Source organism: Elgaria multicarinata, chromosome 10, assembly GCF_023053635.1.
Source record: "Elgaria multicarinata webbii isolate HBS135686 ecotype San Diego chromosome 10, rElgMul1.1.pri, whole genome shotgun sequence".
Classification (NCBI taxonomy): domain Eukaryota; kingdom Metazoa; phylum Chordata; class Lepidosauria; order Squamata; family Anguidae; genus Elgaria; species Elgaria multicarinata.
The window spans coordinates 24,757,119-24,776,159 of NC_086180.1; the positions used below are offsets into that span (position 1 = coordinate 24,757,119).

The 19,041-nt window shown below is 39.7% G+C and overlaps 1 protein-coding gene across 1 annotated transcript in view; it reads right to left on the minus strand.

Moving 5' to 3' along the window:
• Positions 1-19,041, minus strand: part of STPG2 (sperm tail PG-rich repeat containing 2) — a 251,934-nt gene that overhangs the window by 88,027 nt on the left and 144,866 nt on the right. The window contains exon 12 of the mRNA XM_063136092.1: positions 18,715-18,845. Within this exon, the coding sequence (XP_062992162.1) occupies positions 18,715-18,845 (131 nt within the window). The remainder of the gene's footprint in view (positions 1-18,714; positions 18,846-19,041) is intronic.

The window sequence follows — 19,041 nt, forward strand, 5'->3', positions numbered from 1 at the left end:
TCCTGTTCAATTCTCTGAAAGCAATTCTTACTTGACCAAGGCACCTGGGCAAGTGTCTATTTACAAGCGAACCTGAGCTGAATAAAAAACATCTGGAGCCATAATTCTCACTTGATATTTGAGGCATTTTAAGCTGCCAAGTGTTTCTTTCCAAGACAAGTAATACAAAATTTGCTAACATCAATAACTGCAACTGCATTTTATAGCTGTCCACACGCTGTTGTCACTACAGCCAATATCTTGTATTCAAGACAGTCCAGACTAATCAGTAACTTAAAATCAGTCTAACTAAACTTTCAAAAACTTCTTGTCAAAACATATTCACTTCCTCATATTTTATATGCCACATTTTAGGATAGGGATGGGTGAATCTGTCAATTTTGGGTTGTCTCAGTTTCCAATTTTCCAATCTTAAATTCATTTCATTAAATTTAAATTGTCAAACTTTGACAATTTGTACAATCTTAAATTCAGGATGAACTATGAGGGGAAATGTTTGCATGAAAAATTGTATGCATTTTTATGTGCATTTTTAATACATGCATTTTTGCCTAATACATCCATTTTCACAAGCTATTTTCCTAATATAATGTATTTCATGTTATTTTCACATAAATGCATGTGTGCATGTTTCCCTAATGTACATTTTTTTTGTATACATTTTTCAATGTATTGTAAAATTTGGAGAATTGCAAATTTCAAATGGTAACTGAATTTCAGTTCGTATATTGTTTTGAAAGTGAAAAATTAGGTAACTTCACATTTATTGCTAGTTTGAAATATGGTTTCAGAAAAGAACCTTCTAGTTTCTCTAAGAATGGCTATACTTTTAGAGAAAGAAAATATTACATCAATAAAATTATAATAGTTTGACACTAACAGTTTGCCAAAACAAACAATTCCAAATGACAAACAAGCACCATAAATATGGCTGTCATCATGAATTAAAGCTGTTTCCAAAAGGATGGAAAACGTTCTTTGAAATAATACCATAATGCAACTGTTCAATGTGTTTCTTTTTAATGAAGCTTCCTATTGTGTCTGATTATTTTTCTAACTTGACAATGGTAGTTTTGAATGATTCTGAATTTCCTTAAATACATTAAATTGACTGTGTGTAGACATTTCTGAATCCATAATTATTTCCTCAATATAATAAAAGTACAGAATGAAATTGAAAACCAGGAATACCATAGGAAGCAGGGGAGCAAGTGATATGCCTAAGAGGTAGATTCAAAAGTCTGGAGATGGGGGGAAAGCCAAGAGGTCAAAATTCACACTACGAAGTACTTTTACGGGCAAAGTAAAAATGGTCTGACGTTATTAATTTCAGCAATGAATCTCTCCTTGATCCAAATCAACATTCTATCCAGATTGTTATGCATATCAGTGTCCTTTTTGGTAAAGTTGTACATTTCTAGGCTGTTCTCCCCACAGGGTGGCAATTTTTTGCCTTAAAAAAGGACAAAAGAGGACACTGATTTGCATAATAATTTGCATGTGCTGATTTAATATGTGTGGATGCAAATTTAGGAATTACAATAATTTAAACAAAAATACAACACCTCTTACCCATAGTGGGAGAAGCTTGTGACCAGGTGGCCTGTGGACCTGTTCAGACTGCTGCCCAATTGAGGGGCAACTTCAAGCCCCTGCTACTCCCCCTTTTTATGGATCATTATCTTTAAACTGGACATAGGCTGAACAGTCCTTCAAATGTAAGACACCTTAAAATAGAGGAGCGCCTTGCGATAGGCCTTCAAATAGAAGGCAGTCCTCTTTAAAGTAGGAAACACAGCCACCATATCTCTTAATGTTTCCATAGTAGCTTTGTGACTGAGGCTCCCTGAGGGTCCCACATCTCAAAATGGGAGATGTATTTACTTATGTGAAAAATCAACTGTATGAAGTACATCTCTAAACTATTTCAGGAAGCGTGCAATTGGCCAATCACAGTCAGGTACAAAATGGCAGCTTTAGCTTAAAGCCAATTTTGAAACCAAATTAGTTAGGCTGGAAACTATTTCTGTCTAATAAGAACTTTTACGTTCCAAGAATTAAATATTGAATATTTCTAATGACAAACTGTAATTCATATACACATGATTGTTATAATGATTTTTCCCTTTTGCCTGAAATGCGGGAGAAAAATCATCTATGATTTAATAAAATGTGAACTGAAACAACTCCTAGCTATCCTAAGTGCAAAGCTACAGCTACCAGTTCCTTTAACAGTTAGGTGCTGCTTCGCATGGTGACATCTTACATTTCAGAAAAATCTGGTTACAGACTGAAAGCCTGAACAAATTTTGCGGGCAGCGGTGTAACATTTGTGACAATGTGATAAAACTCCCAGGTGTGGCATGCTGATGAGCTGGTAAGGAAGTAATTAGAAAGCCAAGCTTAAAATAGTAATTATGTTCAAAAATACTTTCCATTAGTTACTGAGGGGCTCAATATTTTTTCCAGCAGTTATTAGAATGGAAAGAAAATGGTGTTTTTCATAATCTGCACATTCACTTATAGATTGCCCTGGACTCTAGAGCTTTTCATTTGTTTAATGCATACTGATGATCTATGGTACATAGCATAGTATGAAGCAGAGCTGTTGAACTCTTTCTCTTTTCAATTTGGAATAGTGCATCCAGGGAAACATTTAAGCAAAATGAAGAGCATTAAAATGCAAAATATCTTGCTACGGTAGATGGATGAGTTAAATTACACTGACATTTCTTCCTACCCTGATAAATATCTTTCTGACCTCAGACATTACAATGTAGCAGACCACTGCAGGGCACCACGGCGAACACAGACATCATCAGGTCTAAAAAATATCTCCTTTGTGCTACAAGTGCATGTGATTTTCTGTCATTACCAGGATGGCATGGATTGAAATTGGAAGACAGATCTGTTGACACATTAGATAACCGTACTCTGTCCAAAAGCTACACGGGGTAGCTTCAAAAGAGGGGAAAGAAATTTCAGAACAGGTCCCATGTCATGCCATCAATTACAATGCTGTCATATTAATGGCTAAGGGGAGGCAGGGGAGCGATGACAATAGGTGCATTCATCTTTCTAGTGCTCTGGAAAAGGTGCACCTGTATCCCAGTGCACTTTGTCTCCTGCTGTCCCCTGATGCATCTGATAGTGGGAATGTTACCTATCTGTCATCCCTTCCAGCTGAAAGGCACCTTGAATACAGTTAATGGATGTAACAGAAACAAAAATGTAGCTGCTTTCTCTTCCATGCAACCAAGATTTTTGGTTATGATGCTCAGACCACAGAAAAATATATATAATGCAAAACAAAGAGAAAATACAAGAAATCTTCTACTGTATTAATAATATATATTATATAAAGGTGCTGGTAAAGTTAGTAATTTCCAGGTTGAGAAAGCAAATTTTGCCTAGCTCATAATATGAATATATATTTTTAGAGTTCTCCAATACTTTTCATAATTGCAGACCCAATTCCAAAATAGAACTGAGCAGAGTTTGCTCTTCACCAATTACTAAATATTGTTGGGTGTGCCATACATTTTAAGATTTGAAAGGTATACAGCTCTTAGAAGTTCAGAAAAATACAGTATTAAAAGTTAGAAGCCAATGTATTCAGGGGTCATAATGATACAACTTCAAATCTTATTCTTACAAGCTGGATTAATTAGGAGTAACTATCGTTTCCTAGTTTGTGAGGGGGGGATCTACTTTTTAATCTCCCCAATCAAGAGCATGAAAGGGAGGCTAGTGTATGAAAAAGGGGTAGATAAATCAATGGGGACTGCAGGCCCCCTGTATCCTAGTGCAATATGAGTCATTTGGGTCTTGGGAGTTAAGCCTGCCCAGCCTTTTCTATCTTTAGTGGGGCCACCTACCATCAGCCCATTGTTAGGATGGGCTGCTTCGAAAGCTACCTTATATCAAAATCAACCCATCTAGCTCACTATTGTCTCCATTCTTTTATTGGCCTTGTTGACTGGTAACATCTCTCCAGGGTTTCAAGTCTGAGCTTGTAATGGACCAGGGATTTCCAAACTAAGGGTGGGTGGGTTTATATTCCATTTCCCGCATTTCCAAGATGTCCCATTTTTATATCGTGTTAATAATTAGTTAGCTGCCTTGAATTCTCTGGTTGAAAGGCAGAATATAATTGTTTAAAATAAATGCTTAATTCCTATATGGCGTAATATGGGGACAGGAAAGGAAATACTCTAGTGCCATTGCTGTGAGAACTAGTGAAGCATCTAGATTAGGCGCAATCACAAACAGGATCTTGAGTTCTTGCTCTTGCTTAGCAAGTTTTTATGTTATTATTTAAAAGTGTGTGCAGAGGCTGCTCCACCTGGGGCTTGGATCCTTTAATTGTGGAGGGCACAAGTCAGGTTAATATACAGGAGAACAGCTAAGGGATAATGTTTTCATTTCCCTCGGTGGTGCTATTTACTGTGCCCCAAAATGTTGTTCTCTGAAACAAAAGAGAAACACACATCACAGATTGTTTCTTTATTCCTGGTGCAGCGCAAACACCATTCTTTTATTCCTGGTACAGAGCAAAACGCCAAAAAACACCATTCCTTTAGGAAGGAAAAGGTCTCACTATGAGGCCTGCAAAAGGGCATCAAAGGTTAATAACCACAGGGAAGTCAGTCAATTTCCCATTTCTTTCCACAGTGTAGTTAGTGACTGCTGAGCTCAATGCATGGGCAGGCTAGAGTATTGTGGAACTGTGTAACATGCAAATATAAGCATAAAATAACTGGGACTCAGCAAGATGCAGAAGAGTTGGCTGTTCGGCTTCCTGTATTTTGAACAATGAGGTCTGGTTTAGACTAACCAGAGAATACCAGAAACTGCTGCTCCTTCCAGTTGAAATGTCTACAAATAGTCCAGCCAGTCTTTCTTGGGCTTCTGGGAGCGAAACTCTTGTATCACAAACAAGTACTGGCCAAATTTGACTGCCTGGAGAATGCAGACCTCCCCAGGTTTTAGTTACTCAAATCATTAAGTGGTTGTTTTCTTGTGTTGTGATACTATAAATTTTTCATTTCATATGGTGTTTATTAGAACGTTTAGCACAGAGATTTCTACTGGCACACGATATCACAAATTCTGATGAGCCAGGGGAGGCTTATTTTCATGAGAGCATTTCCCAAGTAACGATAATAATGATTGGCCCCATCTGCTTAGTGCTAATTTAATAGTGTTTGTGAGTGGCTAAAGATGGATTTTAATTAAATCACGTATTTGTGTCTGTCTATATTTTAGTTCCTACAGGGTCCATTTAAAACTAAAATGGGATTTGTGAAGATGTGACTTAAGAGGGCACCTTGGGTTAAACAGTTAATTTGGAGTCTTAGTACAGCATGATTTGGTCAATACAGGCAAAAAAAAAAAAAAACCTGGATAGTTAATAGTTTCTTAAAGTCTGTTTGCCTAATAGTATAACAAGGACAAGTAAAGTACAAGTACAGCAAATGATAAAAACAGCCAAATATAAAATATTCTAGAATTTTCAGAGCTACACTTGTTATCAGGCCAGGAGTCAGACGTTGGCGTGATTTGGAAGACCCGTTGCCAATCAGAGCTGCTGGGACATTCCCCATTTCAAAAAGAGAAAACCGCCTGGCAACAGTAAAGCAATCTGAAAATAAAATCACATCTATTTCTTGCAGCCAGATACCCCCTCCCCCTTGGATATAGACCTTCCTAGAAGCACCAGCACCTGCACAGGGGCCTCTGTGAAATATTTGGTTTCCCAATGGGAGATGTGCCGGACAGATTGGAGCTCTTGCATTCCTTTGAGACCCAATGGTGGGAGGAGCTTTCAGCAGCAATGGGGCACACCTCTCTCAATCTACTGTTAGCCACAGAAGTGCTCAACTATGCAGAAGTACATCTTCCTGCCACTCAGCTCTATAGGAAATGGGAGATCATCCCAGAATCTCTGGAGCAATTTCCTAATTCCTTCTGGGTATGGCAGCATTATGGGTTGCCTTTCCTGTACCACCACAACCACCACCACACACACACACTCTGGGCCCTCTTCTCTGCCAGCTTCAAGAAGGATGATGATGCTAGAAGGAGTTTCCTTTTTGCTCCTGCTAGTACCACCATCCTTCTTGAAGCTGGCAGGGAAGAGGACCCACAGTGTGTGGGTGGGTGAGGAAGCACAGGAAAGCTAATCCACAATGTGTGGACCATGGGGAGCCTCCCCCCCATAGAATCCTGCTGTCTAGGGCCGCCAAGAACTTGGAATCCGTCCTGCTGGTTTATGCAGGCGTCTATAATAAACAAGCATTGTCTTTACAAAGAGGAATCAAACAAGGCATGCATGACAACTTTGACCCTTATTTCTAACTATCAGAATTCAAGTAAGGCTTCAACAACTTCTCCCATCAATCACAGCACCATCAGAGGCTATGGCATGGTCAGGAGAACCCAAAATTAAGGGAAATCAACCACTATTTGTAAGGCCAAAAATGTCTGTCAAAGATTTTATGCTACAGTAGATGGCACTTAGGCCAAGGCTAGACCAGGCCTGTATCCCAGGATCACCCTGGGATCATCGCTGTGCATTCACATGATACACAGGGGATCCCAGGAGCAGGGAGGGATGACCTCTCCCTTGGCCCATGATTTCACCCTACCCTTTAATCCCACTTTTTCCACAGTCTTAGGATAATCCCAAGACCGCAGAAAGTGTGAGTGGGCATTGCGGTTTGTCCCGGCTCCTTGCGAGTAACCATGAGGACCTGGGACCCAGGCATAGGCACTGTGCCCATCGGTGGTGGGGTAGGGGGAAGGGGGTTTCTTTAAAAAAAACACTCACCGCTTTTCCGACGAGCGCTCGTGCGCTCCTTCTCCTTTAACAACAACAAAATGGCGGCCGCGATGTCACGCACTGCGTCTAAACCAGGGTGACGATCTTGCGATCATCGTCACCCTCTGACTCCCTCGTCTAGCCATGTCCTTAGGTATCTTCATATGTGGTCTAATAGTTGAAAAAATTAGCACACTGGTGGACTAATTAGAGTGCTACACAGCCTGAGCTCCCATATTTTGCTGTCAAATACACAGACATGTTCAAAGTGACAGAAAACTATTTTGTAATAATTCCAGTAGAAGATGTATGGGCATGATTTTGAATAAACAAAGTCTGGGAAGTGAAAGGCAAGAACGCAGTGCCAAATTAAATGCCTCTCCAATATTTCAGTGAATTAATTATACTGATAAACTATTATTTTGGACTTCCATTTCTGTATGAAGGTCCCCGAAAGTTGTCTGTTTTTTGTTGTTCTTGGGTTTGTTTGTTTTTGGAGGAAAACCCTAAAAAGGTACACTAAAATTCTTTGGCTGCTGCTAGTTGGAATTGAATTCCAACTAAAATAATTTTAATGAAACCTAAAAATAACTTATGCAGTAAACTGACAAGGCATTTGCTACTTTTTAATAACTCTATCATTTTCTTAGCAGATGATGCAGAATGATTTATAGCTATTAAACAATGTAATCATGAAATAATGGTTGGGTTTAAAATAGTAGCATAGTAAAGAAACCCTCACATTTTAAAGTCAGTTTAATGTTAATATAGTATGTCCTTGGAATTTATCATAAGCCAGTTAACCTGGATTTGTTATCTAAGCAGTAGAAATACCAATTAATTAAATAATGAACATATTGTTGAAATAAACATTAACTTCCCTTATTCTGTATGAAGAAAAAAATGAGTTGTACACGACCTGCAAGCTGGCAACTGCATAACCTTTGGGGAAGTAGATTTGCATAGCAACTTGCAAAGATGAAGGAATGGAACATTATCTGCAACATTAGTGTTTAATGAATGACATTGGCCTCATTTGCACACAGTGGTAAGCTCAGAAACTGAAAGCTTAAGTATGTTCTTCAAATTGGAGCACCTGGCTTGTCACTCCCAAACAAGCCAAGAATCATAAACCAACAACAAATTCTGATGTAAGGAGCACATCAAGCCAGGAGCCTCGGTTTGGATGATTTACACAGTTTTTAATTCCTGCTTACTTTAGCTACTCCCACTGGTAGGAGGAGCCAAGTGGGAGAGACTGGGCTACGTTCCAACTAGCCCGCAGCTCACAAACAGCAAGCCAGGATTCTCCAAAATTACATTACTTCATTGATCCCAAGCTCCTTGTAATTAGCTGTGATTTGTCAATTCTAATTCAAAAACATTCTAATGCATTTGCTATTGTGGATAAGTTTTCTAAAGAGGCAGCAAGTCTGAGTATGTGATTGCCGCGTCTATGAAAAATAAATGACAAGTTGAAACACAAGTAAGCCAACTGCAGATAACAAGTGTGTAATGCAACAATGATGAGTCTACATTATAAAAACCACATAACCACTTTTCTGAATTAAGTGTGCTCCATCCTGGAATGCTAGCTTGTTGGAAGTCAGAAAAGTGCTCAGGGAAAAAAGTGCAGGTTTTCGACATACCTATTACAACATGAAACTGCAATGAAGTCATCTGCTCCAAGGGGAAATGCCCTACCCTGTTTTCGGCTTTACTGGCTGCAGAGGGAACGGTTGCGGGTGTGGTGAGGGAATTAAAGGAGGCATCTGCAAAACCCAGCATTGGTGGGGCTTGGTGGTATCACCGGCCAGAGGAGGGGCTTACCAGGCAATATTAGCCTGTGGAGCCCTCCTCCTGGCCTCTTTGAAGCACACTTCCCTCCCTCCCTGTATGCAGCATGGGGTTTCTTGGTCACCCTTTTAAGGGCCGAGCAGGAATTTTTGGCACACAGTCCAATTGGCTTGCTATGTGTCTTTTTGCCTGCTTCACACTGTAAGTGGGGTGGAAACGTGTTAAGTTGATTTGGTGCGTTTTTCCTTTGGTTCCAGTTGGTTGCATTCCGCTAGGTAGGCTGGTTTGTGCAGGCTATGCCTGGATAGGGATGGTGATCATTCTGACGCATCGTTGGTGGTGGCAGGTGATGCCTGAGGGCCTGCCGCTGAGGGTTTTGGTGCCCCAGTGGGGGGATAAGGATTCCCTGTGGGGCCATCTCCCCTTGCACACCTGGTGTTTTGAGGTCCATGGGGATGTGACAGGGGATGTCCCCCCCCTTTCCCCAAATGGGAAGATCCTGGGGGAGTGCCGATTCTATAATCAACATTCAGCAAGCAGAGAATGTTTCACCCAATTACACTGATCAGCTAGTGTCAACACAGTGGACACCCAGGGAACCCCCTTTGCAGATCAGATTTATTAAATGTGGCCCAATTTTCAATACATGCAGATGTGTCACCTCTTTATTGTCTCACCTCCTGCACTCACAACAGAAAACTGTACCACATTGTCACATGTATTGATTGTTTTGATTTTTTAAAAAACAAATGCATGCTGCCTTTCTGCCATAATCGGTATTCAAGGGGGCTTAACATAATTATCACAAAAACATAAAACAGCATATAAAAATCAGAGAACATACCACCACTTCCTATAATAGCAAATTCAAGTTGTGGAAGCTAAAATAGGGCCACTAAAAATGAGAGGAAAACATCTAATCAGCATGTTTGGGGAAACCCTCAGGATTGCAGAATGCAAAACACTTTTTAAAAATACCTAAGGAGGGCAATCCCACTTCCCCCACCAAAAAAAACCAATCCAATGAAAACTGTTTATGTTCATAACCATAGACTGTTGAGTATCAGTATGAAAGAGGTAGAATGGCCTGCATATAGTATCTTAGAAGAAGGGTAGGACTGGCTGACTGGAACCCTTGAGCACTCCTGATAGTGGGTGAGGACACACTGCAAGCTTTTGCTGGCCGTTCTCACTTAGATCATATTCTCTGCTGTCCCAGATGACCGGACAAGTCGTTGCTCTCTTTTATAGAACAGTGCTATCATGTCCCACCCCATCTTTGCCAGAATAAATATTCCTAAACCAAGATACACACACAAAAATACACCAAACCCAGGAAATTCAACAAGTCAATTTACCCACCAAAAGCCCAAGTAAACAAAACTTCACTTGATGCTTAAAATAATAATATAACAAAGGCACCAGGTAGTTTTAAATAGCATGGTCATGCACGCTCCCTAAAACCAATCTGGAAATTCAACTATTTTTTTTGTTTTTGTTTTTTGGTGTGAGTGGGGTGGGGGTTATATTTGCAAAAATATCATTCACTCCACAAATGCCTAGATATTTCTAGGCTCTCAAAGTTAAGATTACTTGGGGAAGGAACGCTTCTGTGGCAGTCCTAGCAAATTGATACAATACACTATGCTATCAAGAGCCCTTCTACCTTCTTCCATTGACTCTTCAAAAGGCTGAAGAGGTTGTTGCCAAGATAATTGCTTTCATTCATAGAGGGTGCAAATGATGCTTTGTATAGGAAAGTATCTAGCAAGCCACGTCCTCAACATATGACTCATGATGCTGAAGAGAACCAAAACTATGCTAAAAAGCCTCGGCTATATTAAAGCACAAAGCTCTGTGCACACATATTCATGCCAAGGCGAGAGACTGCTGATGTAGATATAAACACAGAGGCTCCTGGCCAATAGCACAGCTGTTCACTGTAGGAGCAGAGCCTTTTGATTCATGCCGTGTGGATGTGGTCAGATTCTTTATTTGTATAATAAAGTCATCTTCTAGGTATTAAGCTGGAGTGGTGGCTGCAACACATGGCAGTTCAGATCTGGAGCCTCAGCTGGCCTTTCTTCCTGGGCATCAACAACATTTCACTAACTCATCGTCTAAGCCCTTATAACACCATGATGGGCTTATTTTCAAGGCTCCAATTGCAATTAATTTGAAGCCATAACATTTTGGCATACACTGACCAGCTGAAGAATGCCATTAGAGTTGTCTACTGGAACCAAATTAATAATTTACTCTCACAGAAAAGCAGAAGCTAACATCTCACCAGCATATGTAGTTTGGATGCTGCAGAGAGCTCTGCATATTCCATTAAAACAGTGTGTTTCAGTCTTTCGGACTTCCACATTGTTTTCTCTGCTGAAGAACCTCAGTATGTCCATCCTTGCAATTTGGTACACTCCCTAGGATTTGGGGCATATTCAAGGGAGCACATTCGGTTCATGTGAGCACTGACCAGATGTTTAAGCCTCACTGTTATTCCCTCTGAGAGTATGACCTAGAAAATACACCATACTTTTGTTTGGCTGTATATCGTACAGGAATCTTAGCAGTGATGGGAAGCTATATTTCAAAGTGAAGCTTGTGCGCCATACTGATCTCCTCATTGAGGAACCCTCGCTAAACCTCATATAAACATCTGAGGAACGCCAGAATCCACTGCTGTCACTGTTTTAAAACCATTGCCGTAAACACATCAACAACATCATCGCTATTGCATTACCATATAAAAATTAAATAATAATTACAATGATTAATTATAATACAATGTTACATTATATTGTTGCCACTAGGCTGGCGGGTACCAGAGACAGGGCTTTCCCAGTGGTGGCCCCACACCATTGAACTCCTTCCCGAGGGAGACATATTTGGCCTCATTTATTTATTTATTACATTTCTATACCGCTCAATAGCCGGGGCTCTCCGGGCAGTTCACAAAAATTTACTTCTTTGCCCAAAACACACAGCTAAGTCTCATACTAGCAAAAGTGTTGTGATTTAAAATGGCGTGTGTTTGCAGCTTGGACTGCCCAATGCAGCACTTTCCTGGGTGCCAAGCTTTGCCCGGCTACTATTGCTGCCTCATGTTACAGGATGAAAATCAAAGGTGAATCTCGGATCTGGACATATTGAAGACCATTGGTTTAAAGAACGCTTATACTATGTCCCAAACAAAAGTTTAAAGCACCTCACAGTACAGTGGCATGGATAAATATTGCAATGTTAAAGAAAGGAATTAAAAATAGAAGATATCACTATCCCAGGAGACTTGTATTCCCCCTAGCCCCAATGAAACCATCTCATGCTGTTCAGGAACTAATAGTGGTAGCATGGGGGGGGGGGGGGCAGGGGCGACACCAAAATTATACCTCACCTGGGGTGCAAAAATACTTTGAGATGGCGTTGAACATCCTTAACCTAAGTTCCTATATGTACAAGCAGGCAGTGTGATAATCATTAATCTTTGAATAATTTTATGTCTGGTGAATAATATGAAATAACGTAGCAATATAAACTATGACACTGTAAGATTCTTCAGACATGAATTACTTATGGACCACTTTTAACTATGAATGTCAGGCATCAGATGAAAGAAAATTAAAACAATATACGGCCTATAATAAGTAACTAAGCAACACTGTACAGGTAGCAGAAATATGTGCTATGCTCTGTTCCATTTCAATCATATTTTGCAAGCTCTCATATTACAGCCTACATTAGGCCAAAGATCAGGTTAATAATACACTTTCCAAAGGCAGCAAATGTTCCACATATGAGAAATAAAAGAAAATTCTGCATTCTAAAGAGAAGTCATGTAGATCTTCTGGAATACTAAAGAGGTTTGACACACCACCAACTTTCATACTGTCAAATTAAAGAGGTGACTATCATTCAACATGTCAGAAATGTCATAAAGTTGGCTAACAGGTAGAAATTGTTTTAAATGATGGATTAATTTGCATGTACCATGTATAAATTAACCACTGCAGTTTGCGTTAAAGTATCTGCACATATTTTTTGTAAAATAAAGCATAAATTATGCCATTGGATTTCTCACAAGCAATACTATGATTTAAATATCACCTAGAAATTGAAAATACAAGGATTTTTTAAAAAATAAATAAAAACCAGTGTGTGTGTGTGTGTGTGTGTGTGTGTGTGTAACTGATTTTCCACCTTTAGAAATGTGGCCATCTGATTATTACCATTTAGAATATTTAAATTATATGATTTATTACCTATTTTTACCCTGCTTTGCCCCTTCAGCCTGTGCAGAGCTACTTTGCCCCCAGTAAATAGATAGAACTATGGGGTTCAATCCTATTTACATATGGGATTTGCAATGTACTTTGCTACCAAAATGAGAGCTAGAAAATGGCATCTCGTTACTTGCTTTGTGCAGGCAACTCTACCCCAGCTCTGCCAACACCTTAACGGAGGGCCATGGAAGCCCTGTCATCATCCCCCTATGCCAAGACATCCCTACCCCAGGTAGCATTTAGTGTGTTGGGGCTCAGACCCTACTTCTTCCTTGTACTCAGTCTGTTGGGCAGATTTCTTGTCCATTGCCATGTCACCCATGGCAGCCATTTTGTGATGGTGCCCAGGATAGTTTCTCAAATTGCCAGAGGTCCTCATAGGCCCAAAAAGCTTACCTACCGCTGGGCTGGGCCATAACCCTCTGAAACAAAAATCAGGCAGAAAAGAAATATATACAAAACATGTCATTATCACATACGAGGCTATAAGAATTTATTTAAAACAAACAATACTAAATTGTTTAAAAATGTAAACAATCATGCCAGGACTTATCACCCAAGAGTGATTCCCTTAATGCAACAAGTTGGCAGACTTTTTAAATGCAATAAAATGCAAAACAATTTATTGCCTCTACCAATACATATCTTGTTAACATCTGATAATGTGACAAATGGGAGTTTGCACTTCCAAACCTGCGAGGTAAGAAAGGTTGCAAGGCACCTTTTATCATATATTTCAGATTTAGAGCTACCATGCCCATATCACTATTAAGTGTAAGACTGAACACATGGGAGATTCAAACTTTTACACTTGTGGATTAAGATAGTTTACAATCTTCTTGAAACTGTAGTTAGCATGTATGCCAAGTAGTCCAGCACGTGAGTAAGACGAACCTCAGGCAATATAATTTAATCAACTCTATTTTTCCAATTTACTGTATTTGTTTAAGAACCAAGCAGAGAGAATTTCAGAAAAGGTCAGTTGCTTTTTAAAATATTGAAGACTTTTTCACATGCAGTACAAAGGGAGTGATATATGCAGCACAATGCCCTTGCCATCTGCTGTGTATTGGAATGACGACAAAAGGAGTTAAGAACTGCATTTGTGAACACTAACGTGGCATAAGAGCTGGCAGAATCAAGCAAGCTTAGTAGAGTATTTCCAAGATCTCATTATGAATAAGGATTGGTGTTTAGGTGCCAAATACTAACCCAAGTGGTGTACTGAATCCATAGAATAAGGACCTTCCCATCCAGTGGGTTAAATGAAGATATAAACTGGGTGGCAGAGATGCAACCAGAACTTCCAGAACTGCATTACCAATCCTTAAACATTTCTATGATACAAAGCTACGGTCTGGCACTAAATAGCACTTGGTCCCATCTTTTCTAATCGTTCTTTATTGAGTGAGATCCTGGAGTGGGCCATGGTGTCACAATTCTACGCCTTCTTAAATGGATTATTTTAATCCTTGATGTCAGATTTTGGGATGGAAACAGCCCTGGTTGCCTTTGTGGATTACCTATACCAGAAACTGGGCAGGGAGAGTGCATCCTTGCTAGTTTTACTGAATCTGTCAGTGGCATCTTCCTGGGATGCTTAGCTTATATGAGACTGGGGGACATAGTTTTGCAATGGTTCTGGTCATATTTCGCTGACCACTAACAGAAGGTGGTCCTGGAGAACAACTGCTTAACCCTTCACTGTTGGCCTATGACGTTCCTCCAGGCTCTATTTGCCCTCTTATGCTTCATAATATCTACTATGTCATTTGGGCTGATCATCTGGAATTTTGAGGTTATCTCTCTCTTCAGCTGATGTCAAGGAGACTGTGAAAGTCCTGGACACAGCAAGGAATTGGATGAGGATGAACAATTTGAAGCTCAGTCTAGACAAGTTGGAGGTCCTGATAGTCAGTAGATATTTCAACCCAGGATTAGAAGTACAACTTATTCTGGATGGGGTAGCATTCCCTGTGAAGGACAAGGTACGTGGTTAGGATCTAGCTGTGCTCCTGGAAGGCCAGATGGCAGCAGTCTCCAGGAGTATCATTACCTAATTTTGGTCAGTGTGCCAACTGCGCCCTTCCTTGGGAAAGAACTCAGATATGAAATTGTGGACCTCCTCACAAAAATATGCAACATGTCCCTAAGCTCAGCCTCTGTACCAGAGGACTGGAAGATGTCCAATGTAACACCAATTTTCAAAAAAGGATCCGGGAAATTACAGGCTGGTTTGCTTGACATCTGTTCCAGGTAAATTGGTTGAGAGCATTATTAAAGACAAAATTAGTAAGCATATAGAAGGGCAGGTCCTGCTGAAGAAGAATAAACATGGCTTCCGCAAAGTCAAGTCCTGTCTCACTAATCTACTAGAATTCTTTGAGAGTATCAACAAACATATAGAAAGGGGTGATCTGGTGGACATTGCTTACTTGGACTTCCAAAGGCTTTTGATAAAGTTCCCCACCAAAGACTCCTGAATAAACTTAGTAGTCATGGAATAAGAGGAGAGGTCCTCTTATGGATCAGTAATTGGTTAAAGAACAGAAAGCAGAGAGTAGGAATAAAGTTCAACCACAGCTTTTAAAGCTCAACTAAAAACTTTTCTTTTTCCTAAAGCTTTTAAAACTTGATGTTGTGCAGACTTCTACTGTTACTTTCTACTGTTAGTTTTTCCCTACCCTGTGCCTGCTTACCCTACCCTGTACCTGTTTGCATTCTCTTCCCCTCCTTATTGTTTTACTATGATTTTATTAGATTGTAAGCCTATGCGGCAGGGTCTTGCTATTTACTGTTTTACTCTGTACAGCACCATGTACATTGATGGTGCTATATAAATAAATAAATAAATAATAATAATAATAATAATAATAATAATAATAATAATAAATGGTCAATTTTCCCGATGGAGGGAAGTAAATAGTGGGGTCCCACAGGGATCAGTATTGGGACCAATTCTTTTCAACTTGTTCATAAATGATCTGGAATTAGGAGTGAGCAGTGAAGTGGCCAAATTTGCCGATGACACCAAATTATTTAAGGTTGTTTAAACACAAAGGGATTGTAAAGAGCTCCAAAGGGATCTCTCCAAGCTGGGAGAGTGGGCATCCAAATGGCAGATATGGTTCCACGTAAGCAAGAGCAAAATCTCTCTTTTGGTATTCTTGTATAACATTGATGCAATCAGATGTATACAGTAGATGCCAGTGCACTTTAGTTGTTTAATAAAGTTGTTGAATTGTATTTATGTGATAAAACCTTGTTAAAATTGTCTTTTTCCTTAACCCTTTGAATCTGGATAGTTGTACATTTTGTTAAGGACAACACCCTTTCTTTTTACACTCTAGTCCCCACGAGGTCATGAAGCTCACTGGTTGACTTTGGGCCAGTCACTCACTTTCAGCCTAGCCTACCCCATAGGGTTGTTGTAAGGATAAAATGGAGAGAAGGAGGACCATGTAAAACTGCCTTGGATTCCATGCAAGAGGGAAGAAGCCAGGATAAAAAATATAATTATCGGTAAAATACACATTTGCGGCCATCTGAAAATGTATTAACCTGATATTTTCTCTAGCAAAGGCTGTAATGATAAGAGCTTCCAATCAGGTGAGCCAATCAGTGGTATCTTTCAAAGGCCTGCTTGAACAGGATAGTTCTGACCTATCATTCTGGGAGATCATCAGCAATCTAGCCCTGCAGACTACACAGAGGGAGAACATTCCAGAGGTACGGTGCCACTACTGAAAGCTTGTATAATATAGCTTTGTTTAGTGCTCAGCCTAAAAAAATACCTTAAAAACCCTGCTCCCATTACTATAAATACATTCTGAACTAGGATAAGAAAGAGGCTTGCAAGCATGTGCAAGGATTTCTGTACTTGGACCATTTTCCTTACATTCTGTTTTCTGTCTGTAGCTCCTAGTGGTTATCACTTACAGTTCCTCTATGCTTTGTCTGATGGTGAGAGCAGCTTGGTTGGGCTCCTAAACCTCACTGTATACTCCTTTAGATTTCAGCACTAATCATGTACAGTTCAGCTATACTGTTAGATTGAGACATAGTTGTGAAATAAATAAATAAAGATAAATATTGTGCATGCATGCAAAAATTTTGGTGCTCAATGGATCTTTTCCCTTCTAATTCATAAAAAGACTAGAGGCAGAAAGAAGTCTTTACTGATCCTCCATTTTGAGGGTGTACCAGACGTCTTCATATGCAGAAGGCCCCAGGCTCAATCATCTGTACCTCCAATTAAAGGGTCTCAGACAGCAGAGCTGGAAAAGGTCATCCTCTTGCTGAGACCTTCGAGAATGCTACCCATCAGAGGGGATATCACTGGGCTGGAACAATCAATGGGCAGTGGTGCAGATAGGTAGGTCATTTTTGACTCTGGACTTAATGGTCTTACAGGGCATCCCCCTCTTTAGATGGTGAAGGATACTACCTTACTCCAAAATGCAGAGTTAAGTCATACACTTCAGGCCCTTTTGCGTTTTGGGACCCTCCTGCTCATCCTTCTGTGTGGGCCCTGAAACCCTGCTCCAAAGTCCTGCCCTGACAACATCACTACCAGCTTAATATGCATATCTTTCAATCACGTAGGGGAAATTCATAAACTGAAAAGATAACTGAAACAACAGGGAGTTATTTCAAGTTGTGCTATAATTATATATTTGAAGGTTGCAGATTTTGGAAATGAACAGGCGTTTTCAGATAAAGAGCAATCTAACAACAAGTACAACAAGTCCCAATAAAAAAGACATTTCAAATGCAGCCAATGTGTGCAGACACAAAAAGGGAATGGCAGGTGAATGTAGGGGAGCCACCACTTGGTGATTTGAGCATGTGCTTAGGGTTGCATGAATGATCTGGCATGTTATAGAATGATGAGATTTCAGTTCACCAACTCCCAGCTTGTCCTAAAACTTCCTGCATTTTCTTATATTGTAGTTACACATTTAGCTACACAATTCCTACAATTAGTTTTAAATGAAACTCTTATTTGTTACTTGGATTTCTATCTATGTCTTTGTCATAGGCCTTAGCTAGACCTAAGGTTTATCCCGGGATTGTCCTGGGGTCATCCCTGTTCATGTAAATGACACACAGGATATCCCAGGAGCAGGCAGGGACAACCCTGGAATAAACCTTAGGTCTAGCTAAGGCCAAAGTGTCTTACAACAAAAGTCAGTAACATATATAATAAAACAATTTATCATAAACATCTATAATCAAATACATAATCAAATACAGGCAAGAAACTAGACAACACAAGTCCATGGCACAGAAGATGACACTTCATTCAACTCAGTTCAGCTAAAAAAGAGTAAATGTCTCCTGGATTAGAACCCATTTTCACTATCTTACAGAAGTCTGTGCAGAAAATGAATTCCATAAAGTCGTAACATCTGAAAAAAATGTGCTCCTTCATGTTATGGTTTTGGAAAAAATTTGATCTTTTTTTGTGAAAGGGGTGTAAATCGGTAGAGTGGTCAAATGTGCACAGACCCAGTTTAAGATACTTGAAGAGGTCCATTCATCTCAGTCAAAAGGCACTTAAAGTATATTTTAACATTTATATTCAACCCACCCAACCCGAAACAACAGTACTGTTTTGCTGCAGCCAAAAAACAAAGCAGTGTTTGTATTGCCCTGTATAAATGTCAAATGAAAACTTCAATGTTTTGCTAATCCAGTGTTTAAATATCTAAACTACAATGGTACCATAGGATATTTTTATGTGTATATGACATTTCTGATAAAAGAATGGAATCATACTTGCCTAATAACACTGTCAAATCAACATACCTCATATGCCCCAGGACCAGGTGTGTCGTCTCTTGCCTCTTTAAAACGCTCCACCCGGGAAACCCATACAGTAACACTGGAAGGCAATTTCACTCCTGAGTTGTATGCCTCCGGATTGTATGCCCCTGGTCCTAAAAAGAGAAAATCAAATACATTGAATTTATTTTCTCTAAAGAAGCTTGTTTGCATATGCATTCAAGGAAACGTTGTTTTCAAAACTATAGGTCATAACAGTGAAATGAGAAATCACAATCAGTATCCCAGAGTTTCATTTAAGAAGTACCAATAAAATAACACATCATTAACACAATCTATCATGTTTTTATA